Source organism: Parambassis ranga, chromosome 19 (assembly GCF_900634625.1).
Source record: "Parambassis ranga chromosome 19, fParRan2.1, whole genome shotgun sequence".
NCBI lineage: Eukaryota > Metazoa > Chordata > Actinopteri > Ambassidae > Parambassis > Parambassis ranga.
The window spans coordinates 3270997-3296884 of NC_041039.1; the positions used below are offsets into that span (position 1 = coordinate 3270997).

General features: G+C 39.9%; 1 protein-coding gene across 1 annotated transcript; it reads right to left on the reverse strand.

Annotated features, from left to right (window-relative positions):
• Positions 1–4867: 4867 nt before the first annotated feature.
• On the reverse strand, positions 4868–25407 carry mtr (5-methyltetrahydrofolate-homocysteine methyltransferase). The gene is made up of 33 exons (XM_028431336.1): positions 25240–25407; positions 23017–23228; positions 22434–22523; positions 22033–22102; positions 21854–21946; positions 21586–21692; positions 21329–21388; positions 20043–20137; positions 19846–19946; positions 19497–19558; positions 19262–19329; positions 19112–19191; positions 18704–18816; positions 18467–18607; positions 18170–18355; positions 17913–18092; positions 15201–15317; positions 14281–14421; positions 14125–14214; positions 13178–13330; positions 12009–12116; positions 11692–11792; positions 10634–10701; positions 10250–10370; positions 10052–10133; positions 9779–9877; positions 9299–9374; positions 8953–9108; positions 8208–8407; positions 7804–8004; positions 6945–7137; positions 5714–5826; positions 4868–5594 (listed from the first exon to the last, which is right to left on the reverse strand). Exons 1-33 carry the CDS (start codon positions 25280–25282, stop codon positions 5493–5495), a joined length of 3822 nt encoding a protein of 1273 aa, XP_028287137.1. The 5' UTR covers positions 25283–25407; the 3' UTR covers positions 4868–5492.
• Positions 25408–25888: the final 481 nt, after the last annotated feature.

Consider the following 25888-nt stretch of genomic DNA (forward strand, 5'->3'; position numbering starts at 1 on the left):
CAGGTCACAGCACACACAATATATATATATATATATGTATATATATATATATATATATATATATATATATATATGCCCCTCTGCCCCTCTCCACCACAGTTTTTGATGAGTCCAGCCCCCTGCTGAGCACTTTGCTCCCTTTGTTCACCAGCGTGTCTAGCTGTTTGGTGTTTTTGTCTGTCAGACTGTCTGTCCAACACATTGCAGCAGTAAAGGAGGCACTACCCATTGCAATGTGATAAAACACGTAGCACATCACTGCATACATCAAAGGACCTCAGCCTCTGTAGGAAAAAGAGCCAGCTGTGCCTTTTTCCTTTGAGGGCATTGATGTTGGGGGGCCAGTCCAACTCATCATCAAATTGGACCCCAATACATTTACAGATAGGGTGACTTAGTTCTTTGAAAATCCACCACAGTCTCCTTTGTTTTGGCAGCATTGAGATGGAGGTGGCTCCTGCTGCACCAGTCCCTAAAGGTTTCCACAAGGTCTTCGTATTCTTACTCCTGTCCAACTCTGATACATACCACAATAGCTATATCTTTCAGTATTTGTGCATGGGGCAGGACATTGTTCTTTGTCTACTGTGTGAAGTGTGAAGTTGTCCCTTTAGGGGGCTCTTGTGTAATACCACTTCGTACAAGAATGTGCCCAAGTGAGTAAATGTATAGGGTTTAGTTAGCCTGGCAAACTCCAGTAGGTCGAGAGTTCCTCCCCTTCACAGCCAGTTCCACTCGGTAGACACATTATTGCATCATTCATAACCATTTGTGTAGATTAGCTGCTGTGTTTTGGATCATTGTCCTGTTGTATGACCCAGTTTCTGCCAAGCTTTAACTGTCAGACAGATGGAGTCACATTGGTCTCTAGAATACTCTGGTATACAGAGGACTTCATGGTCCACTCAGTGACTGCAAGGTGTCCAGGTCCTGTGGCTGTAAGACAAGTCCAAATCATCCTCCACCACCGTGCTTGACAGTGTGTATGAGGTGTTCCTGCTGAAATTCTGTGTTTGGTTTTCAGCAGACATGGTGCTGAACATTAGGACCAAACAACTCCATAACTGTTGTTCTTTGTTCACATGCAGTTTAGTGAACCTCAGTCCTGCTTCCATGTGCTTTTCAGACAGACGAGGCTGGTTGCAAAGCTGCTCAATGGTGACCTCCAGATAACGCTTTATCATGTTCTTCACATTTAGTGTGTTTGCCTGGTTCTCCAGTGCCTCCTAGATCATCAACTATTTGTAGAAGCAGAAAACTGAAATAAAGAGCTTTATGCATCAACCAAGTCTTTCTGTGTCTTTGCTGTTTCTAAAGAAGAGGTACAGATGGATCCAGCTAAGGTCAGTGCAGTCACTGCATGGCCCACTCCCACTAATTGCAAACAGGTTTCAGGACTTTGTGATTCTGGAAATTCATTGGAAATGTCAATACAGTTGCTGCCCTATTACAACCCCTAACCTCTTCCAAGGTCAGTGCAATTCTGAAACTTACATGGACTCAAGGAGTATTTCACGACTGCATCTGTATTGGTTCTCCCTGATCCTCACCTGCAGTTTGTGGTGGACGTGGACACCACAGACTGTTCCTTCTCAGTGCTCACCTATTGCCTTCCTTTCCTGTAAACTAAGCCTCTGAAAAGAACTATGATGTGGGAGATTGAGAGTTACTGGAAGTCAAGGTGGCTCTGGCTGGAGGGAACAGAGAATCCATTTTTGCACCAACGACAAGAACCTAAAGTATCTCTGAACTGCATGGAGGCTGAACTTCCATCAAGACAAGTGGGCTCTGTTTTTTAATCATTTGACTTTATTGTATGAACAGTATGACCCTGAAATAATTCCAAATACTCCCTCCCACATTTTGCTGCCCTCATATATCGTGGGCGTAGTCACATCAGATGTTGAGGAAAAGGTCAAACTCACAAATGTACTCACCCTAGTTGGATGCCCTCCAAATCGTTTTCTAAAATGTTGTATTTTATTCATCTGCCTCAATTGGCCCTGTGTCAAAGAAACTGCTAAGTTTAGTTTGTACTATGTGCTCCGTTTGCATGGGTTTCCCAAGGATGTGCGGTCAGACCGGGTGCCTTAGTTTTTGTCTCAGTTTTGCAATCTGTACCTTGTTAGGTACCAAGATGAGCCTTCTGGTTGACATCCTCAAACCAATGGTCCAACTGGGTACCTCAACCAAGTTTTTTTTGAAGCCAGTCTGCACTTCCGTGTCTCTTAGAATGCATCTACGTGTTTCAAGCTTTCACTTTGTGGCGGTAGGCCGATTCATTCATTCCTTAATTTAGTAGCAGATTCAGAGTTGCGTTGCCACTGCATGCAACACGTCCTGGTCTCCTTAGCAATGATTTATACATGGCTGCCTGTTACTCATTCAGCTGCGCCTCTGATCCCTGGTGTATCATGGCCTGGCTGTGCACTGCAGAATTAGTCCAATGTTCCACAACTGCTGTTTTGCCTCTAGCTGTTCTGCCAGCTGTTTTTGGGTGTCTTGTTGGAACTCTGAAATTTCTTGAGGGGGCATTGTCAGACATCTTGTTCCATATCGACCCTATTAGTCTAGTCTAGGAAAGTGACTAGTCAGTCATTCCACAGTTTTGGGGCAGCAACTGGAAAAGGGTCACCTGTCAGCTTCCTCTTTGTCTTTGGGATGAATAACAATAAGTGATCTGCCAAGCTGAGAGCATCTGGGAGGTTACTGCTGAAGCAGGTCAGGCAGATACCGTGGAGCAAGGCCATAAAGACATTTAAAAACAAATACAAGAATTTTAAAATCAATTTTAAAGCAAACCAGGAGCCAATGAATTGACATTAAAATAGGAGTGATGTGTTAAGTCAAAAGTTGAGCTGCAGTGTTTTTAACCAGCTGTAGTCAAGTAAGTGACATCAGGCTAAACCCAACATAGAGTGCATTGCAATAGTCTAAAAAAAAGTTTGACATTGGCCAGTTGTCCCTCAATTGATCAAGGTGTAAAATAAAATGAGATCAGCTCCTGTAGTGTCATCTGAAAACTTTAGGAGTAATCAGCACTACATCATCCAACAAATCAAATAATTAAAACTATCATCATTTCATTTTCAGCCGATGTATTATTAGGTATAGCCAATTTATTTACAAAAATTTAGTTGTTGTTTGCAGACAGTGTTGCATTTACATAAATCAAAAAGGTGCATTTGAATAAGTTACAGTAGTCAAGTTTGAAGTGGATGGAATCAAAGTTGTCCTAAGACAAGAACAGTATTGTTCAAAATGCATGACAACTTTGATGAAAAGGTTTGATCCACTCCACTTCAAAGGGTTGACTACTGTAGAATATTGTTGTCAGTTTCAGTAGTTTCGGGAAATGTATTCAACTTCTTTTGATTGTAGCTTACAGTTAATGGAAAACCCCAAAATCAGCATCTCAAAAAAAGGTTAGCCTACATAGGACAAAAAAGATTTTTAATACAGAAATATTGGTCACTTGAAAGAGTGCACATACATGAACATATCATGTATGTGCACTCTGTATGTGGTTGGGGTTCTTTCTATTACTGTATCAATGTGGTGTGGCATAGAGGCAACTAGACTTTGGACTTACTAAGGGGTTATGGAAGCCCAGATTGCTTTGATAGTAGCCTTAACTCATCTGCAATTTTGGGTCTCATCTTCCTATCATGGTAACTTAAGCAGCTTTTGGTACTTTTTGCAGTGTGGCCAGCAGATGACATGGCAACCCAAACCATCACTGACGTTGGAAGCTTTACACTGGACTTCCAAGCAGCTGGGATTTTGTGCCTCTCCACTCTTCCTACAGACCCTGGGTCTTTGATTCCAAAATGTAATACTAAACGTACTTTTTATCTGTCAAGAGGACTAAGGACAACTCACCAATAGTCTAGTTCCTCTATAGCTCAACGCTGTCGGTTCAGGAGTGGCTTGGAAGTCAGGTCTCTGTTGCTTGTGCATTATTTTCTACCACACTTTCTATAAAAATGTTGATGAAGAATAGTCATCCAGGTCATTTTCATTTAGTTAGAGTAAGGCAACTGGACTTGTAAAGGGTTTCTTGAACACATTTCGCTGCCCTTCCACACAGTTCTGTTTGGTGGGGAAACATGTTATATAGATAGATAGATAGATAGATATTAACTTTATTAATCCCCGTGGGGAAATTAAGTTGTAGTTGTAGCAGCAGCATATCAATGTGTGCAAAATATGTGGTAGAGGATCTCAGTGGGTGGATCTGTCAGAGGTCCATCTGTCATGTCAGCAGTCTTTACAAAATTTAATTTAGAAAATAGACATTCTAATTTTAGGGCTTTTCATTAACTGTAGCCATAATCATCACAAAGGAAATGCATGCTTGAAATACTGAATCTTTACAATATAGGTGATTCACTTTTTGAACTTAACTCCTAAACTAAATGAATACATACTTATACGTGTATAATTTTATTATACACGTATACATTAATTAGAATATTGTACACAATATTCTAATTAACTGAGATACACCTTTCATCGTGATCTTTATTTAACTGTTGTTGAACTTGAATCATAGAACAAACCAGATATTCACTATTCCATTTCCATGGTTGTAGTGGTTTCACTAATGCACACTGAGTGCCCAATGTGTGTCCTTTGAATAGTAGTAAAAGATGTCTTGTCTGGCCTCTGAAGGATCAAAGTTTTAAGGACCTGTCCTACCAAAGAAGCATTCATGAAACAGCAACTGTCTCCTTCAAAGTTAGTCTGGCGTGTGCCGTGCAGCAAGCAAAACAGTGACCACTAGAGGTCAGTAAAAAACAAGACTACTGGGTGAGGGCTATGTTACTCTGTAACAGATTTAGAAAAAAAAAAGATGTATCTCATGTTTTATTGTCATGTCAGTTTATTGTCAGTTTGTGATATGTCAACTAAAATTTAACACAACAGATATGTTAAAAAGTGAAACAATGAAATGAAAATGATTTGGAAATGCATGTAAACAGCACATTTTCAGGTGTCATACCTGCATATCTTTAACTGACAAATTCAATGTACCGGTAAAATAGACTTTAGCTGTATAAAGCACAGGATAGGCCTATAAGGCCAACTGTTAACCGAGTAAAACATATAAAGTATTACATAAAATGATTATTAAAAATTAATCTAATCAGTACATCAAAAAAAATTAAATATTGCATTTTTTGTAGTATAATTAGTCTGCTTCTATTTAGTGTTTTTTACTGAACATATTAAATCTTTAGCTGTGTATGTTCAATAAGAAAACAGCTAATTTACTTATGTGTATGCGTTGTAGTGTCATAGCCTTTTGCCACAAAGGACTAAAATACTGTTTGTGATTCACTGTGAAATGTAAAACCACTAAAAAGTGAGTAAGCATCCGAGGTATCTTTAGGTTCAAGTTTAAATCTTTAAGTAAATAATGTATCACTGAGGTTTGCAGCCAAAGTAACCTGTGTGAATCACAGTGTAATGGTTGGACATTTAACTGTTTACTCTGATCCCTTCACTTCATTTTCGTACCCCAGGACGGGAGCCAGCCATCTTTCCACTGCTTCCACACTCATCTCTTTCCTCCTGGCATAGTCTTCCACCTATAGACAAGAGGAGCAGAGAGAATACACGGTCAGATTAGCAAAGTCTTATTTACACTAAAGGGCGCAGCACTCTCCATTTCCAAATAGCTGTTGTAGATGTGAATGGTTACTCAAACCTGTTCCTTGGTGATCTTTCCCACAGCAAAATATGAGGCCTGAGGGTTTGAAAAGTAAAGTCCAGACACTGAGGCAGCAGGTGCCATGGCCATTGATTCTGTCAAACTAATACCTATAATCACAAAAGCATTATGTAAGGAAAGAAAATATACCTGCACGACAAGAGTAAGAAAAGCATTAAACTGTGGCAGAAATACTCTCCATGCAACCTTGTCCAGTTCCATCTCCTCTGGTTGCAAACCTGACAGCAGGTCAGAGATGTAGTCCTTATGTGTCGCAACCACTTACAGTGTAAAACTATGGAGGAAGTTTCCAAGACGTCAGCCATTGATCTACAGAGCCATTTGGGTGGAGCTAAGGTGGATGGGCAATCACAAATACAGAAGGCTTGCACTGTGATACAGCACCCGCCTCATTCACTCACTCACAGCCGGTACAGGCTAAGAGGCTGTATGACCTGCAATTTATACATAATAACACTTCTGCATTGGCTTAATGTCTGATCCCCCGGAGGCTGCCGCTTTGTCTGAACATCAACTGGCGCTTATCAATGTGAAAGCATTGGTTTTTGGATGAGCATCTCTCAAATTTCCCAACTTCATCTCTATGACTATGACTAGTACCCCTGTGGAGGAACCTCCTTTCACTCCAGGTTGCTCTTTCGTTTGTTCCACTGTAATTTTAGGCCATAGGTAAGGACAGGGATGTAGACCCATTGCCTTAGACCCTGTAGCTTGCAGGTGTGGCAAACTCCACACAGAAAGGCCTCAGCCAAGTGCAGTTCCTGCAGCCTCCAGGAACCGGCTCCAAAAGTTAGCCTTGTGTCATTCCATGTAAAATCATCCAGGGCTGCCAGATGATTTTTTTCAAAATTCACTGATGTACATCTATCACTATCATGGAGAAATCCAGAGTGTTAGGCCTGTAAGTGTAACCATCTGCAAAATACAGCCCTTCGAAGTTTCCTTTATTTTTATTACTTTTTAGTCGATTTTTGGCCAAGTTTAAGCTTTTACTGCATGGCATGAAGCCGGATGATTTCACGTGGAATGACCCCTTTGTCTTCCATGTTACAATGACCAACTTTACAGCAGAAATAAATGTGCTTACAGCCTGGTAGAAAAATGTTTGAATTACGTTAGAATTTAAAAATTACGCACAATTAAAAACTCACCTAGGCTATGGTATAAATGGAGCCCTTTAGAACATGAAACATTTTTGATCTTTCACCTGTCTTTTCCTGTATACCAGCCAGACTCCACATGGTGGTCTTCTCAGTGTGGTCAGGTTGGCTGGGATAGCCAGCTGCAGGTCTGATGCCTTGGTATCGAATTCTGTGGAGGTCTGCAGCCTCCAGAGCCTCATCAGCACTGTAGCCCCATAGCTCTTTACGTACACGTGCATGAAGTTCTTCAGCAAATGCCTAGAGGATGGACAGGAGGTGCTAATGATATTCATGTTGAAAACTTAGTGGCACTATACTAAATACAGTCATAGTAGAAAATGGTTTATGTATCACAAACATCCTGAGTGTAGTCTCAAGGAGCCTTTAACTAAAGACAACCCTTAGGAAACTTTATGAATACCCAGGTTTGTTGGGAAGCAGGGCTCTCAATCATTTCATGGCCATAACTTGAATCTATGTTTGACTTGTCAACATGCTTTTGCAGTTCACTAGTTAATAAGAAAGTCTTCGGTAGTTTGGTCCAGAGGGACACTAGTTGGGAATTTGGTGGTTCAGGAACAGCAGCCAGAATCACTAGTAAGGCTTCTTTTGGAATGAGCCAAACAAAAAACGCCACTTCTTTATGTTGTAAAGTTTGCTCACAAACTAGTTAGACGCGTAATACTAAATTTGCTTGCTGTCCCTGTTCATACTGTCAAAATGACTGCTGCACAAGACTATAACATGCTATTTCCCTACCTTTAAACTGGCAGGTTAACTGAGAACAATGCTGGACAGATGCAGGTATTTTTATATGATGCTCTTTTAAAAGCTCCAGAGTTAACGAGATGTCAATTTGAAAATATAACTGTTATAATCTGCTCTATTTATAGATTGCAGAGAATCTGTGCGTTCACACAATACCTCAGCCAAGCGGTCGGCAAGAGCTTTGACCATGATGCTGCTGTAGTCATCTCCCTGAGCCTGGAACTGCTGACTCAGCTCCTCAGCCCCAAACACACTCACAGCAAACACCCCAATGTAGTCTGACACACCGCTGTCGATAGGGGCCACAAAGTCAGACACACACAGGTAGGGATCTGAACTAGAGCTGCCCTTCTCCGCCTGCAGCCAACACACAAAGGGAATGTTTGTTACTGTTTGTTACTTGTTATGTTAAAATGTTATTTCAAACTGTTGGGCTAAAGATCATCACCCGACTTAACAATTGCGAGCCCTGAAATCAGAGAGAACATCTGCACCAATGAATGTAACGCAGAGCTTGAATATACGAGAAGTTCAGGAAAGTTTCAAGCAAAATTCCTCACCTGCTGCCTTAAGCCGTAGAACGTGGCAATGGGCTTGGTCCCCCGGCACACAGTGACATCATCTTCGTAAACATGAATGTCATCACCATCACTCTGGGCACGCCAAAAGCCCACCAAGCCCCGTCCTTTCAGATTGCAGCTGTCAATCATGTTGTGGAGCAGCCTCTGGGCGTCGTCGAAGACCCGGCGAGCCTCTATGCCTGCAGAATGATGTCAATGAAGGTTATACTAATACAACTACACAATAGTAGTACAGTATTATTACTTATAGCCCAATACTCAAAATGTTTCTACTCACTTTATACCTATCCCCTGTGTCACACCTTGCATAAGCTATCACGCTTATAGGCATTTTTTTTTGTCGACAATCTAAAAGGCTCTGAGGTGCATCATTACTACAACAATAAGGTTGCTTGCAATTTTTTTTTAAAGGACACAATTTTGTCTACCTTAAAGCACCAGTGCTGCTGCAATATATGCAGATTCTTCTAGCAACTTAAGTTTTTTTTTCCAAGTAGCTTTATATTTACAGTTTGCAGCCCAAATGTTTTGAGTGGCCTCACTCAAGTAAGTTTCTTATCCACATTATTTTAGGTTTCTTATCTATCACAAGGCTATGAAAACTGAACCGTCACTCAATGAAACACACAAGTTTAGTTTTTTTGTTCATCCAAAAGCAAACAGCAGGTAGGTACCAGGGTTCCACAAAGACATTTTAGAATGTGTTTTAATTTTAAGATCATACCAACAGTCTTGTCATTAAAGATCTTTGGGTATCCTCTATTTGGGTATTTTCCTCTCAGCTGCCATACATCAAAGAAAGGTTTCCAGTCAATGAAGTCCAACAGTCTGTTCAGATCATACCACTCAAATACACGAGTCCCCAAGAACTGAGGGTGCACTGAAACACAAACACATTAAAAAAATGACAGCCTGTTCATCTATATGCTCACTATCTGAACAACAATCTAAAATACAGCAGCCCCCAGAGACTAATCTGACACGTAATGTGTAATTCAGTCAATGTATCTGGGAGAAAATGTAGTTTTGATCAGTAAAGAATGACGACTTATTCATCTGAGCCAACTCACCTGGTGTGGGCAGAGACAGCCAGTCAATATGCAAAGCTTTCTCTCTGGCATGGGACAGAGTAAGATACCGACGGTCCTGAAGCCAACACAGGGAGGTGGGACATTATTACAGCATTAATATTTACAAGTAAATCTCGTGCCCTCCCCCACTCTGCTTGTAAGGATAAGTACAGGCCCTGTGGAGATTTCACTTTATTTACCACCTCTGTTAGACTGCTTTAGCATCAAATTGTCTGACACAAATGAACAGGAAAAACTATGCTGCTGCCATGTTGTATGTGTATGTGAACAGTCAATCTAGAAGTTACTTAGTGCAATAAGCACCTAAAGCTCCAGACAAACTGTACAAACTGTTCCAATAAATTGACATTTGTTTTATTGGAGTAGTATATTTGTTAGTTTTGGGCATCCATGGTGATAGAGGGGAATGTTCAGACACAAAAGTCTACTTTGTCAAATGTTTCTGCCAGGCACTCTTACCTTCAGAGAGTCATAGTGTTCCTGACGGATCTCGTCATACTCCTCTCTCAGGTCCTCAAAGTATTCCTCCCTCATTGTCTCATCCAGCAGCTGTGAACACTGAGATAGACAGCATTACATATGTGTATTATTTAGCATTTACTCAACCTTAATAGGTGTAAGTCAATTTTATTCACCAAAAAAAAGTACTGCTATTATACTAGTATTTGGGTAAACGGTATATGATAAGGCAGTCCACCATTGTACACGAGCAAAAAGTCAGCGTGTCCTCACCACTACTACACTCCTGGAGGCATCCAGAACATGGATTACAGGACAACTGTACTGAGGGGCGATCTTCACTGCAGTGTGTGTCCTACACACACACACAAAAAACACCAATTATCCCTTCAAGAACTGCAATAACCAACTTTTCAATAACTAAAAATTAATTTTGATTTTTGTGCGTTTTTGTTTATGCGTTTGCATCACTTTGATGTAGTAGCTCCTCCAATCAGCAGTGGCTTTGTCATTCCCAGTCTTTCCATCTCCTTGGCCACATATATCATCTCATCCAAAGAGGGAGTGATGAGACCCGACAAACCAATGATATCTGCAGGTAAATGACACTCTCAGGTTGTTTTCTAAACTCATCACAGCGTAAGACAGAAATCTTTACATATAATGACACAAGACTGAAAAAAATTAGATTGTTTCAGTGTTAAAACATTCTTTGAAAACATAAAGAAAAGAAGGATTGAAGTTATTAAAAAAAACATGAAATTAACTATATTTTGTCTTCTGATTATTTAAATTCTGCATGTGTGAAATGTTCTGTCCAAATTATCCACTGAAAATTTGCAAACAGAGCTGTACCTGCTTTATGTGTGATGGCTTCTCTGAGGATCCGATCACAGGAAACCATCACACCCAGGTCTATTACTCTGTAAAAGCACACAAACGAAGAAAGGCACTGATACATCACAGCAAATCTTAAAAGCAGTCCTAAATAAGGGGCTGCATCATCATTTGAAGGACACATCTGCAGGCTAATGACAATGTCACATGGTTGTTCCATTTCAAATGTGACCAAAAAATGCATCCTTGGTTTTACTGATAAAGGATGCATCAGGTGGATCCTTCACAGCCCAAAAAAACCCTGAATTCTTTGTATGCCAGCATTGAATTCTACCCTTTTCAGTAGACACAAACTAAACTCAGAAGAACAAACTAAACCAACAGCCAAAGAGTAACATTTGATAAAGACTAAACCAAGCACCATATCAGATTTAAACAGACAGTCTTCCACAGACTAAACTAACCCATTTACCAACAGTTGTTGGGACCTGTAGTTTATAAAGCACACATTTCTAATTGTATCCTTTAAAGGACTCAGTCCCAAAATTGGGTCATACATTTTATGTCCCCATGGTTAAGCCAGTTAAAACCAAGGTGTGTGTGCCCATTCATCAAAAAAGGATTGAACCTTTAATGTAAGTTTTTTTTGTTTCCATGTTGAGCCCCATTCTCTCACCCTGTTTGTTGTGGTGCTGTGTAAATGGGCATGAAGGTGAAATAGAGGAGCATTTAGTTGTGCCTCTGAGTGGGCAGAAGAGGTAGTAACAGCTTTGAACTGACTGCTGTGTCAAAGGGTTGGCCTGCATGGCATAACGCTCCACTGACAGTGAAGCACACTTCAGAAGGTGCCAAGCCACTGTGCCCTTTGAAAGCACACACTGAGGTGTAAGTATGCTGGCAGTGAGTTTGTGAACATCCAAAAATGGGCACTGGCAGAACAGAAACGGGGTGCCTTCAGCTCGGCTTTATACTGCAATCACTGTGTGAAAGGACCATCGGCACACTGAATACAATGGGATAGGTGTGGTGATTCGAATGTCTTAAAGAGAATTACAGAACAAGTAAACCAGTTTTACCTGAAGTTGTTACAACCCAGCACCACACCTACAATGTTCTTGCCAATGTCATGGACATCTCCCTTCACAGTAGCCAGAACTATGGTGCCCTGATAGGGATCCTGCAGAGAAAAGAAAGGACGTACCCCTCTGTTAGTCCATGTATCTGCTTGTTTGAATCCCTCTGCTACAACATACACATAACTCAGTAGTAATATTTCTCCACAGTTCCTTGTTTTACATGTAGATTCTATTTATATATATTTTTTACTGTATTTTAACTTTGTATAGTGTGTTTACTTTAGTTGCAAACAGAGCCATGTTAAGTTGAGACTAACCATTTCTTCAGCTGATCCTAATGTCGCCATTATTTCCGCCCTCTCCTGCTCCATGAAAGGAATCAGATAACCCACTGCCTTCTTCATAACACGAGCAGACTTTATCACCTGCAACACACAGATCACTGACACTGCTACAGCCATCCTTTTTTGTCTTTGTAAAAACAACATTTGTAAAAACATGACTGTGACTTTACTTTCTGTCACATGAAAATCATTAACACAGATGACTCTTTTATGCATCAATTATAAGTAGGGGTGGGACGGTTCCAAACCGTTCGATACACGTGTTTCGGTTCAGGGCGCGTGTTCTGTTCGGGACATGCGCATCAAGTAATACAGGGAGGCGTTTTTACCACAGCATAGAGATGAGTGTTGGCAACTTGGCGTCTCTCTCACTACATTTGGTGGCTTTCAAAACTTTTTTTTTTAATCAAAAGCAACTACTAAACTGCTGCTGGTCCCGTCAATGCTCACAGAGCAAAAATCAGAAAACCATGGACATCAGCACCGTTAGCATTGCATAGCTTAGACTGAACTCTATGATTACGCTAACTAGCATGTCATTCTTTGTCCAACGGTGGGAATATGTGCGCACATGTGTCTGTGTTTGTGTGTCTGTGTGTGTGTGTACACACATCGTGCCTCTGTGCGCAGACAGCAGCGCTGAATTGTAAACACACAACTATGCAGAGACAGAAACGACATGCTGCCGTGGAAATAAGATAAATAACATGAGCTGTTTACTTTGTTTAATAAAGGAACAAGGTGTAGACCTGTTCTATAGGAAAGGTTTTCTAAAATGGCTTCTGTTATGATCTGGTGCTATGTAGAAATAAAAAAAAAAATGAAATTGACTTGACCTGATATAATGATGGGGGGAAACACTGAACTGATTCTTAAATATGGTAAATGTTGGATATTTAGGATATAGTGTATATTTTATGCTCATCTATGGTATTTCCAGAGTGTTAAAAGTAGAAAAAACCTCAACATTGTAAACCGAACCGAACCGAAAACCGTGACCTCAGAACCGTGTTACGAACCAAACCGTGGATTTAGTGAACCATTCCACCCCTAATTATAACTAAATAATAAATAAATGTAAAACACATATCTGACATTGTTTTGAGTTCAACATCACTGGCCAGGAACAAGAAAAGTCAAACCTGTGGCAGGAACATCTTTCCATCTCCAAACAAATCTCCCACCACCTTCATGCCATTCATCAGAGGGCCCTCAATGATATGAAGGGGTCGAGAGTAGCTGTCAGTCTGAAGCCGACACTCCTCCACATCCTCCACCACATACTTCTCTATTCCCTGACACCAACAAGACAGGACGGATCAACAAAGAGGAAAACAAGAGAAGTATTTCACGTTTTGATAGATAGAATATAGAAACCATAGATACATTTTGTCTAAACTAGTCTGCATATCACCAGTTTCCTGCGGAAAACCGGTACCAACGCGTACAAGGTATGTTAACCTGGTAAATGCAGTTAAGACTGTAGAGAACATTGAAGCAAGGTGTCTAGACTTGGAGAGTTTTTCTTGAAGACGTTTTGCTGCTCATCCAAGCAGCTTCTACGTATTATGATCTGACTGAGAACAGTTAAGACTGGGCCTTTTTAGTAGTGTAGAATTATCTATCCTTTAATACAGGGAGAGCTCTGGCAGTTTGAAAGTGGATTTCTGAGGACACGTTGTGTGTTTCCATTTAAGTTTTAATGTCACCAATATTATTTTGTCCTATAAAGTTATTGTTTGATAATTTCATTCATTGACACAGCCTTTTGGCATAATACCGTAGTTGTGTCCAAAGAATGGACAGATGTGTGTTCTTACTGTTTATTCTTCATGTGATTTTAGCAGAAAACATGGCACTGATACATTACATCAGACCTGGGCAAAGTACGGCCCGCGGGCCACACCCGGCCCACTAATGTCTAAGTGTGGGTAAACTTGACATAAATGGCAAAACTCAGTGTTTCGCAGCAGAACACTGACCACCATGTTCATAATGTTTGTTGGGGTGCACTACCGTAACTACTATGAAAATTCACCCACAGTCTAAAAGATCTAATGGTGCAATGAAATTGAATGTACTATTTTACCTTGATGAGAGCATACTCCAACCTCTCCTCCACACTTCTCTCTCTCCACTCATCTGTCTGAACCACCTTCTTTTCTCCTTTGACATTGTTCTGTTAATAGAGTGCAACATTAGTTAAAGGAACTAAAGCACCAAAGGGAGATTTATGTTTGTGTACCTGTGCATACGCCAACAGCTTCTCAGTGGCATCAGCATCTCTGTTCCAGATGAGGCTTTCACATAGTGATAGCAGCTCCTTATCTATGTCATCATACACTGGCAGGTTCCCAGCATTCACAATTCCCATGTCCATCCCGCCCTGACACAGCACAGAGGAAGGCTCAGTGTGGGGACTTCAGTCATGTTTCCTATTCCTAGTACCAAGTGTCAACGCATTACTACTACTTTGATACAACTGAAGATATATTTTATTGCTTGCGATTTTACCTTATTTTATATATCTAAACTCTTTCTGAGCATGCATGGGGCACCTGGAATGTAAGCAATTTCCACCTGGGATTACCGTAATAAAGTATTTCTGATTCTGACATTTTCATGGCTTTAAATTAAATTAAATTATTGCTATTTACACTGAGACTGCACTGTTTACTGTTATTATCAGTTTGTCATCTATAGTTTGTAATGTAGTGAATCATCTGACCTCCTAATAAGATAAATACAATTTGTCTTGTTTGCCTGTGATGACAATGATAAATGTATCACTGTCATCACAAAAGGGGGTGTATTGCAACCCCCTCCTATTTTTCCTCTCTGTCCCTTTCTTGCTGCAGTCAGCACATTTCAGCTGTTGCTGCAATCAGGTCTATATGGCCCTTGCAAACAAATACTTGCCAGGGGTTGTCCAGGGTTGCCTGGTCTACAGAATACAGGTTTGGAAGTGATACTGATGCTTTGTGGCTATGCTTTGAATTGACAACTGTGCCTCTCAGTTGTTCTGCTTGTTATTAAGGTTGCTTGTCAGATGTTCATTTCACTCTTCAATCTTTAAGTGTATCCAGTACAAACAAATCCAAACTATGCACTATGGATACAAGCTTAGCCTTCATCCTGCTGTAGTCAGTGTGTGTTGATGATTACCTTGATGGCATGGTAGAGAAATACTCCATGCATAGCCTCTCTGATGGACTCCCTTCCTCTGAAGGAGAAGGACAGGTTGGACAGACCTCCACTCACCCTGGCTCCTGGTAGTTTCTCCTAAACACAAAAATACACACAATACAGTCTGAATTTATTGTGCCTCTTTGAAATCTGCAGAATCTATAGGCAGCGTTAAGTGGAGAATATGAGAAGTAGACAGCAGCATGTGATTCTTCTCAGAGAGAAGATATTTACACCCTCAAACCGACACAATGCGACGTGCAACGATTAATTGATTGTTCTGTAAGAGGTCCTGGGTTCGAAACTCGGGCAAGCAGACACACACGTGATTTTGGCACCGGGCATAATATAAAACAAAAATAATCGTCATCAAGGACCAAGCCTCAATTAATCGTGATCTTGATTTAAAGTAAAACAAGTTAAACATCGCCCAGCCCTATCAGAGAGTAAATGCTTTCCACATAGTTTTAGAATGCCAAATATGCAGTAAGAAATTCATCACTGCCTTTCCACAATGTCTAGTAAAAAATGCCAATAACCTATTACAGCGCCCATTTAAGGAGACAGACCAACTGTACTACACAGTTTTTCCTACATTTTGACAATTTTCCTGTTGTTTTAGTACAACTTGATTTCAGTTACCGGTACTTGATATCTCAACACTAATTTTCTTTCATCTGACTTTCTGCTGTAATACTCATCTGAAGGGCCACTTGACAGTAGGCCAGTATATAAACAAACAATAGTAGTTATTGGACTGAATTGATATCTAGATTAACCAAGAGTGTGATAATGTGATAAAAAAGGCAGATTTATCTCATCAACTTGTTAACCAGTGTAAAATTGCTATCACCCCTCATCTGATGGTTTATATCACAGAAATTAGAAGTGATGAAGCAGCTCTGCATCTGAATTGAGCATGTGTGTAAGAGTAGGTGTACAGAACGCAGAAAATTCCAAAATTTGTATTACACTGTAGTGTAACAGCCTTTGTATTACACTATAGTGGAAAACAATAAAGCTGCAGCTTTTCATGAGACAGAAATATACAGTAGGAGACAAAAGTGTTAGCACCCCTGTCAATTTGACATGTTTTGCATGAAGCATTAGTTTAATGGAATTTTTTTTAAATTGAAACTAACTAAATGAACATTTCAAAACCATTATGTGATCAAAAATAAAAACTAATTATTTTGCAATTTTACAATGTTTACAATAAATGTAATTGGTTGGTGACAAAAGTATTGGCACTCATTATATTCTGTTATGTTTTCAAGACTAAATCATGCAGACAGGTGTGGAAGGGTCAGTTAATTGTTGACACACCTGTCAGAGGTTATTATAAGGTTTTACCCGGAGATAAAAAGGTAATCACCCAGGGTTTATTCAACTTGCTCTTGCCCACTAGTTAAAAATAATGGTGAAGTGTAAAGAAATCCATTTGCAAGTTAGAAAGTGCATTGTAACTGACCACCAGCAAGGGGACAGCTATAAGAAAATAACAGAAAAGTTTCAAATCCCTAAGTCAACAGTAAGAGGAATTATAATGAAGTTTAGCATGACTGCCACAATTGAAAACCAGCCTAGATTTGGACGTACATAAGTGCCAGAAAAATTGTGCGAGAGGTCGAAAAGAATCCTGGACTTACAGCCAGGGATATCAGGAAAAACTTGGAACTATCTGGAGCATCTGTACACAGTGAACTGTACAGAGAACACTCAGCGGAAATGGGTACAGAGGATGTCAACCCATCAAAAAGCCTTACCTGCAAGCTGTCCACAAGAAGATGCGACTGGAGTATGCTAAGAGCTATTTAAGTAAATCCGATAGCTTCTTCTCAAAAGTACTGTGGTCAGATGAGTCAAAGATAGAGCTGTTCCAAAATAACAGCCCTTGCTGTGTTTGGAGACAGCCAGGAAAAGCCTTGGAGGTAAAGAATCTGGTGCCTACTATACAGCACAATGGTGGCTCCATCATGGTTTGGGGATGCTTCAGTAGTGCAGGCACTGGCAGTTTTTATATCATAGAAGGAAAGATGAAAGCCACCATGTATCAGGAAATACTCTGTGATCAAATGCTCCCATCAGCAAGGCAGCTACTAGGTCGATGTTTCTACTTCCAAGACTACAACGATCCAAAGCACACAGCCAAATCAACAACTGAATTTTTGAAGAAAAATACATTTCTGTTCTCCAGTGGCCATCCCAGTCCCCAGATCTCAACCCCATTTAGATGTTATGGGCAGATCTGAACGTTGCAGTTGCTTTAAGAAAGTCTTCCAGTCTGACTGAACTGAAGACCATAATACCTGTGCAGAGCTGTCAGTAGTTGATGTCAAGCTACAAAAACAGATTACTAGCTGTTGTAAAGGCCAAAGGCGTAAGACATAAAAAATACTAACTTTGAAGTGCCAATACTTTTGTCACCAAGCAATTCATTTTTTTAAAGTTTCTGACAAATTGCAAAACAATTTAGTTCACTTCGAAAACAATTTGCATTAAACCAATGCTTAATGCAAAACATGTCAAATTGACAGGGGTGCCAATACTTTTGTCTCCTACTGTACAGGTTAACTGCAAGTGAGCATCCCTGGAGCTGCTCACGTCTCCCCTGTAATTTCTAAGTGCATTCAGTGAGTTAAAAAATCATGCTGCTCTGCTGTTATTTGTTATGAGTGGCAGTTCCTTTACCTTTATAATCTTAGTGGCACTGATAAAGTTGATAGCATAGTCATTGTGCTCCTCCATTCCGGTACCGATAGTGAGGATGTTGGGATCAAAGATGATGTCGTTTGGGTCAAATCCTACTTTGCTGACTAGCAGCTTGTAGGCTCGAGTGCAGATCTCCACTTTGCGATCTATGTCTGTGGCCTGGAGAAGACCACAAATATATAAGTATATATTGTGTGTGAGTACATGCATGTATTTGAGTGTTCTTGTCCTTTTACCTGACCCTTTTCATCAAATGCCATGACCACCACAGCAGCTCCATAGCGCTTCACAGTTGCAGCTCTAAACAAGAACTCCTGCTCTCCTTCCTTTAGACTGATGCTGTTGACTATACACTTCCCCTGACAACATTTCAGTCCAGCCTCAATCACTGAGAAATTTGACGAGTCAATACACAGAGGAACCTGAGGAGAAGACAGGCAGCTGAAGGAGGATACTTTTTTCACAATTACTCAGGTTCAGGTTCATTCATAGATTGAAGAAATCTTTATTTCCACTGCTTTTGAGCATCTTACCCGTGCTATGTCTGGCTCAGAAGCAATGAAGTTGCAAAATCGGGCCATAGCCGTTGGTCCATCCAGCATCCCCTCATCCATGTTGATATCTAGGATCTGGGCTCCCATCTCCACCTGGGCCTTAGCTATGCTCAGAGCCTCCTGAAGAACAAACAGAGAAGGTGCTCACAAAGACTTGTGATCCTAATGTAAAATAATAATAAAATAATAATAATAATAATAAAACATAATAATTACCTCATAGTTTCCAGCCATGATCAACTTAGCAAACTTGCGTGACCCAGCCACATTGCAGCGCTCACCAATGTTTACGAAGTTGGTGTATGGACCAACCTTGAATGGCTCTAAACCTAAAAAACGACATGTACACTTTATCTCAGTGACACCAAGGTAAGAAGCTCTGCTATAGAACAACATGGACAAATATTGGTTGAAACTTCATTGGCTGAAATTCCCAAATTCCCAAACAGAAACAGAAAGATAGTTTGCTTGTGTTATTACTCATTACTCCCATTTTTAGGGTAAATATATGTTCTGTGTTGTGAAGACAACAATATATATATATATATATATTATAATTTAGTAAAATATAGTAAAATCTTTTCTAAGTTTTACAGCTTCACACATAGTAAAAGGTTTTAATACCTGAGAGCAGTAAGTAGTCCTGATAAATATCAGCAGCAGGAGCTCTTGGCTGACACTGTTTGACAGCTTCTGATATGGCTCTGTGAGGAGAGAAAGATATCTTCAGAACTGTGTCAAACATTAGAGAAACATCAGTAACATAATTGTGACCTGATATGTGATGGAGTGGTCCCACAGCAGCCTCCCACAATATTCACTAATCCATCCATGGCAAACTCCTTCAATGTAAGAAACAAAACAAGTCATGTTAGCTTAACTTCTAAGCTAAACTTCACAAAATTCTTACTAATTGTACATGTATATTAACACGTTACCACGTTTCACTTCGAGACAAACTTTAACAAAGTTACTTACTAACAGGAGTAGGGATTCTGAACAACTCTACCTTTAAGTTAGAGGCTGTCACTTGTGGAGTTTCATCATAACCTCCAAATGTGTTGGGAAGACCTAAAAAAGTGGTAACATAGTGATGATGGCATCATTGCATTATCTTGGATGTCTGACAGATGAGTTCCACATAACGTAGAGCACAGGATTTCTGCTTTTTTTGAGAAGCTGGGTCATTTAATGCATAACACGCTTCCCCACACCTTCTCTACGACTTGCAGAGAAGCCTGTGTGTACATCATTCAGATAATTTTTCAGCTCAGACTTTGTGATGGAGGTGCACTGTAATAATAACTTTTCTGCTTCTAATAAACATTATACACATGTTACATAACCAGTTAGTGTACCTGCATTAGGATAACAGATTATGAAAGCTGGGGTATTTTTTCCTATGGCCTCAATGAATGGCCTCATCTCTGTTGCCCCCAAGGCACAGTTTAGACCAATGCTGCAACACAGAGAGGGATACTGTTACTGTCAGGTCAATAAAATTGGTTTGCTATTGTTATTTTCTACGTATAGGTACAAGGAGTCATATACCCACCATAGCGGCTTAGCATAGGATACGCTCACTACAAAAGCTTCACCTGTCTGGCCAGACAGAGTTCGTCCGCTCCGGTCAACAATGGTCCCTGAGATCTGTGTGAAGTGTGAAACAAGACAGTAACATAAACATTCTAACAATCTATTTGCACTGGCCTCTACTATAGTATAACAAATAAAACAATCACCTACTGTAATCAAACCCTCCACAGAAGTAAGTTATTATGTTACAATCCCAAACTACTGCATAGATATCATTGTAAATGTCCTGTAATTTATAGCTAAAGTTTTATAAAATTATAAATAAAGCTTCCTGGTGACTGAAATGAAACACTAAACCTGGGAAACCAAGGACAAGTTGACAGTTTCCAGCCTAAATTATAGTGAATCTGCACTTCTATCATAGCTCTATTTTTAAGTTTGTCATTTGGCTTTTGCTGCCATGCTTTTTGAATGATCTGAGGAAGATCAGTTGGGAAGAGTTTCTAATGGGCTTGATTTACTCAGCTACTACTTGTTCAACTCTTTTTGCCCTCACAAAAACACAGCAAGCCTTTTTGTGATGCAGCCTAATTCAAAAACATGATTTTGAACTGGAGGTGCTCCAGCCAAGTATCAATCTTTTACACCAACACTGCATGTCTGAACCTTAATCCTCCTGAGGAGGAGCACAGACAGTCTTGTTCAGAGGCAGTGACATCAAAGGTACACACATTTTAAGTGTCAAGTGTGTCTAGCTATATACTTCTCAAAATAAAGGGAACAACACAATGTAGCTCCAAGTCAGTCACACTTCTGTGAAATCAGCCTGTCCAGTTAGGATCAACACTAATTGTGAATCCATTTCAGCTGCTGTTGTGCAAATGGAACAGACAACAGGTGGAAATGAGAGGCAATTATCAAGACAACCCCTATAAAAGGAGAGGTTCTGCAGGTGCTGACCACTGACCATTTCTCTGCTCTCATCCTTTCTGCCTGATATTTTGCTCACTTTTGCATTTTGTCAGTGCTCTCGACCCTAGAGGTAGCATGAGGCGGTGTCTACAACCCACACAAGTTACTCAAGTTCACACTGAGCACATGTGACAGATTCAGACCTCCATGGGTTAATAATTTTGATTTACATTGATCATTTTTATATTATTTTGTTCACAACATATTCCACTATGTAATGAATGAAGATTTTCAACTGGAATATTTTATTCATTAAGATCTAGGATGTGTTATTTTAGTGTTCCCTTTTTTAGCATTGTACTAGTAGTAGAGATGAGTGTATTAAACACCTACAAATAAAGGTTTTCTTTCGTAGCCCTTTTCAAACAGCAGGTCAACAGCGAACAGCGCAGCCTGTAAACAGAAAGACGAGCAACCATGAATGTTAAAGATATATTTAAATATATTTAACATTTTAGGTATATAAATATAAAAACATACTAAGATATTTGCTGTTGGTTATAAGTAACATCTACAGTGTTTTGTCATATCACTTTATAATAACAATCATGGACTTTCAGAAATATACTTATCACTAACTTGGATGCTACCTTTGCATTTGCAGTATCGAAGATTGTTTCGATCAGAAGTAAGTCAGCACCTCCATCAAGCAAACCTCGAACCTGCTCTGAATAGGCTTCCACTAGTTCATCAAACGCTGGAGAAAACACATGCACACTGACCGTTATATATAAAATATACACAGTACTGTGCCACACATGTACTGCTACTGGGAAAATTTGCATAATAATAGTGCACATTCAGAGTTATGGAAACATCTAATCTTTACTGTTGTTGCTATATTTAGCACCATCTTACAAATGTTCCTGAAGTCTGGTCTCTCCACAGATGGCGACACAGACAGCGTTTTATTAGTAGGGCCCACTGCTCCAGCCACATAGCGTTTACAACCTGATAACACACCCACAAATCACAGAGACGTAACGATTTTACATTCATCTTTTACATGTCACTGTACTGTTAGTAATTCAACAAACCAGTTTGTTTGGTGACATCATCAGCTGCCCTCCTTGCCAGCTCTGCTGACACCCTGTTGAGTTGATAAGCCTGCAGAAAATACACACAAGTACAGACTTAACTAACAATATTTTTACAAAACCTGGCAAATATTTTCAGTGAAACACAAATAGAAAACAAGTGAGGACAAAGGAAATCGCTGTCTTGCATTTAGGTAATTTAAGATTAGGGGATGTCAGCTGTGTCTGCAGGCTAAGGGATCAGCAAGGCCACAGAAATACTAAACAGTGCAACTGGGTGCATACAAAAACATGGCTGTAGTTACAACAAATAAACTCATTAGTGGCTGAGGAGTTGTCTGTCTGCTTCTACAACCACATAACTGAATGCTGTTTGCAGTGGATAAAGACAAACTCCATACCATGTGCTCCAGTCCATAGTCGGCCTGGGCGATGGATGTGCTGCTGAATGTGTTGGTCTCTATGATGTCAGCACCAGCTTGAAGGTACTCCTTTATAAAGCAAAACAAGTTTTTTATTTACAAAAATAAAAGCGCAAGAAAATTATAAAAAATAATAAGATACAGAACATTATTAAAAAGGTAAGCACGGGATAAAATACAATACAATTGAATAATGATTAAATAAAAATTAAAGTGTACAGAGTATAAAAGACAAACATATACACACATGCAGAAATAAGGCTGCAGATCAAACACAATAAAATCTAAATATAGAACTTGATGGGCTGCTATGACTGTGTGAGTAAAAGGATATGCACATGTGTATACTGTATACATACATATGTGTATGTTTGTATATAGGTGCATGTACTGTTATGATTGCATACAGAGTTTGTTTGCTGGAAAGACTGATGTTCATGTCTTGGATGTGGTTTGTGTGCCGTTGGCGCATATGTAGCACTTTTTTCTACATCTGTTTTTAAGTAAGACAAGAAAACAAATAACTGAATGGATGTGCATGGCTGATATCTGGATGAACTACCTTGTGTATTTTGTAAATGATATCTGGCTGTGTGATACTAAGAAGGTCATTGTTGCCCTTCAATGACATTGGGTGATTTTTGAACTTGTCCCCTCTGAAATCTTCCTCTTCAAGTTTGTGCTGCTGGATCATGGTCCCCATACCACCATCAAGGACCATGATTCTTTGCTGCAGCACAGCACGCAGCTCCAACTCCAGGGGACAACTGCATTCTGGCAAGAAAATGGAATCAGTAATACATACAATTGGAGCATCAAATACACACCAAGTAAAACAAAATGATCTGTTTTGATTTGTTGTTGCAAGAGCTGGACATTTTCTGAAAATGCTTGAAAGTGGAATGGTGTTAGTTTTATAACAACCCACTATCTAACTTAAGGGTTCATATTTCAGAAAATAAAATGAATCATAAATAGAAAGAGTCCAAAGGGCCCGAAGTGAAACCACTCTGTCTGCCTCTGTGTGGCTGTCATCGGCCATGGCCATGTGCGGCCCCGCCCCTCCTCCAAAAACACCTTCCTAACTGTATCCACATGGAGGCTGCTGTTTTAGAAAATAAAAATTATAAAATAAAGATAGATCAAACGAGAACCAAATTCCCACACAACGTCCTTCAAAGTCTGTTGAAAGGAGCTGGTGCAGCAGCTGTCCAAGAGAAAATCGCACTTTCCAGTTACATAAAAAGTAATTAGTATATAATGACACACAATATTAGTAATTTGTTCATGCAAACCGCTGTAAAGCTAAATGCTTAGGAGGCACCATGTAGGCTGCTCTTGTTGCTTAACAAATATGGGAGGCTCAGTTAATAAATATATTTAATAAAGTAAATATATTAAATATTAAATATAATAAGGTAAAGATCAATAAAGTATGTCTGATTCTGATTATTTGGGAATTTGACTAATACCTGGAGGAATCATCACCCTCCCTGAGGTACTTAGGTAGTGCACACACTAGGGCTGCAATGACTAGTCGACTAATAGTCAACGGCAAAGTCATACACTAGGCCATTAGTCGACTAGTCATCAAGGTAGTCAATGTCTAGTCGACAATTGAAATAGTCATTAGTTGCAGCCTCAGCACACACTGGTTATGCCAGTAGACAAATGTGTTTAAGGGTGCATGTTTATGTTATGTGGGTACGGAAAGTATTCAGACCCCTTTAAATGTTTCACTCTGTTATATTGTAGCCATTTGCTAAAAAAATTTTAGTTCATTTTTTTCCTCATTAATGTACACACAGCACCCCATATTGACAGAAGACAACACAGAATTGTTGACATTTGTGAAATATCACATGGTCCTAATATATTTCTTCTGATCTTCCTTGAGATGGTTCTACACCTTCATTTGAGTCCAGCTGTGTTTGATGATACTGATTGGACTTGATTAGGAAAGACACACACCGGTCTATAGTAAACCGTACAGCATGGCTGTGACTCTGTACGTACTTCCCACAAACACGCAAATAGCAATTGCCACTGCAGTTTGCCACAATATATTTAAATTACATAGCAAACGTAGTATTTCCAATGTTATGATAAAAAAAATTTAGGGGAAAAAAAAAATCACTTTTTCTATAGAAGAATGCTAGACAGATGTTTGTATGTGGTCAGTCTTAAGACAGAAATGAGATGATGGAGCCTTTCAGATCTTATTTGCCAATTGTAACCAGCCACTCTTCCTACAAATCATGGGGGACATTTTTTATAACCATGTTTCCTGACAGTGACATTGCAAAGCACATAACGTGTTGTTTAGGGCGTTACACTATTTTTTAATCTAATTGAAATTCAGTGAAAAATTGTGTAATTTGTGTGTAATTTAGGTGCTGGAAAATGGTACGTGAAAAGTGCTTGAATTAGACTTTGGGAAAGGTGTACGAACCCTGCCGGATACGACATGTTTAACTTCCGGTTCTATGTGATCACACGTGCACCTGAAGTCGTGTGTAGTGTGGGTAGTCGCAGCTGACTATAGCAGTGTGAGCAGGTAAATGTTGAGCTTTGACTTCACATCGCGTGAGTTTTACTCGTACTGTGAAAAACATCCCCAAAACTTAACAACAGACCACACCACAAACACGGGTCCCCCTCTGTGCTGTCCACATGGACTGCTGTGTATTCAGGCTCAAAGTCCACACGCGTGCCTATATGAAGTCTTACCTCACAATACGTTTAGTTAAAAGCTAACTGTTGTGTTATGTTGTGTTGTATTTACCCGCTCCTGAGGAGTTCTGCTGACATACGTTTGTCGGAGGCATCCTGCGAACAACCAGTCTGGAAAACAGCCCCACGTCTTAAAAACAAACGGTGAATGCTGAAGGAAAACTTTTTCCGCCAGCCCGGTCCCTTCCTCAGACAGAGCTTCTTCTGCTGCGTGTCACCTACCGCTGCACGTCCGGCTGTAGTCCTTCACAATAAAAGCCTCACTATAAATGAACGTTTCTCTTCCTCGGCCCAGCAGGACAACCTAAGACAAAATGTGTTTATACATACGATCTCAACAAATTAGAGCTGCTGCAGTAATTTGTCATTGTCTGTCATTTTCTCTCTAAATGTGTAGGTCTGCCGAACCAGACGCTCTGTAAGGATGGATGCATGCCTCTAGCCACAAAGTAAGCAATTATTTCAAGATCAGACATGTCAGCAGGATTTGAATAGGTTAACTAATAGGTAACTGATTTTTACAGCTTCTAACACATTACGTAAGCCCTTTTGGATCCCTTATGATTATTTATTTATTTGACTTCCTTGTCCACCAAATGATCGCATTTTTGGAGGCCTTGACATGCTCAAAAACTCACCAAACTTGCATGCATATTTTTTTTGTGCTTTGTTTTTAAACGTAGATTGAAAAATGGCCCCAC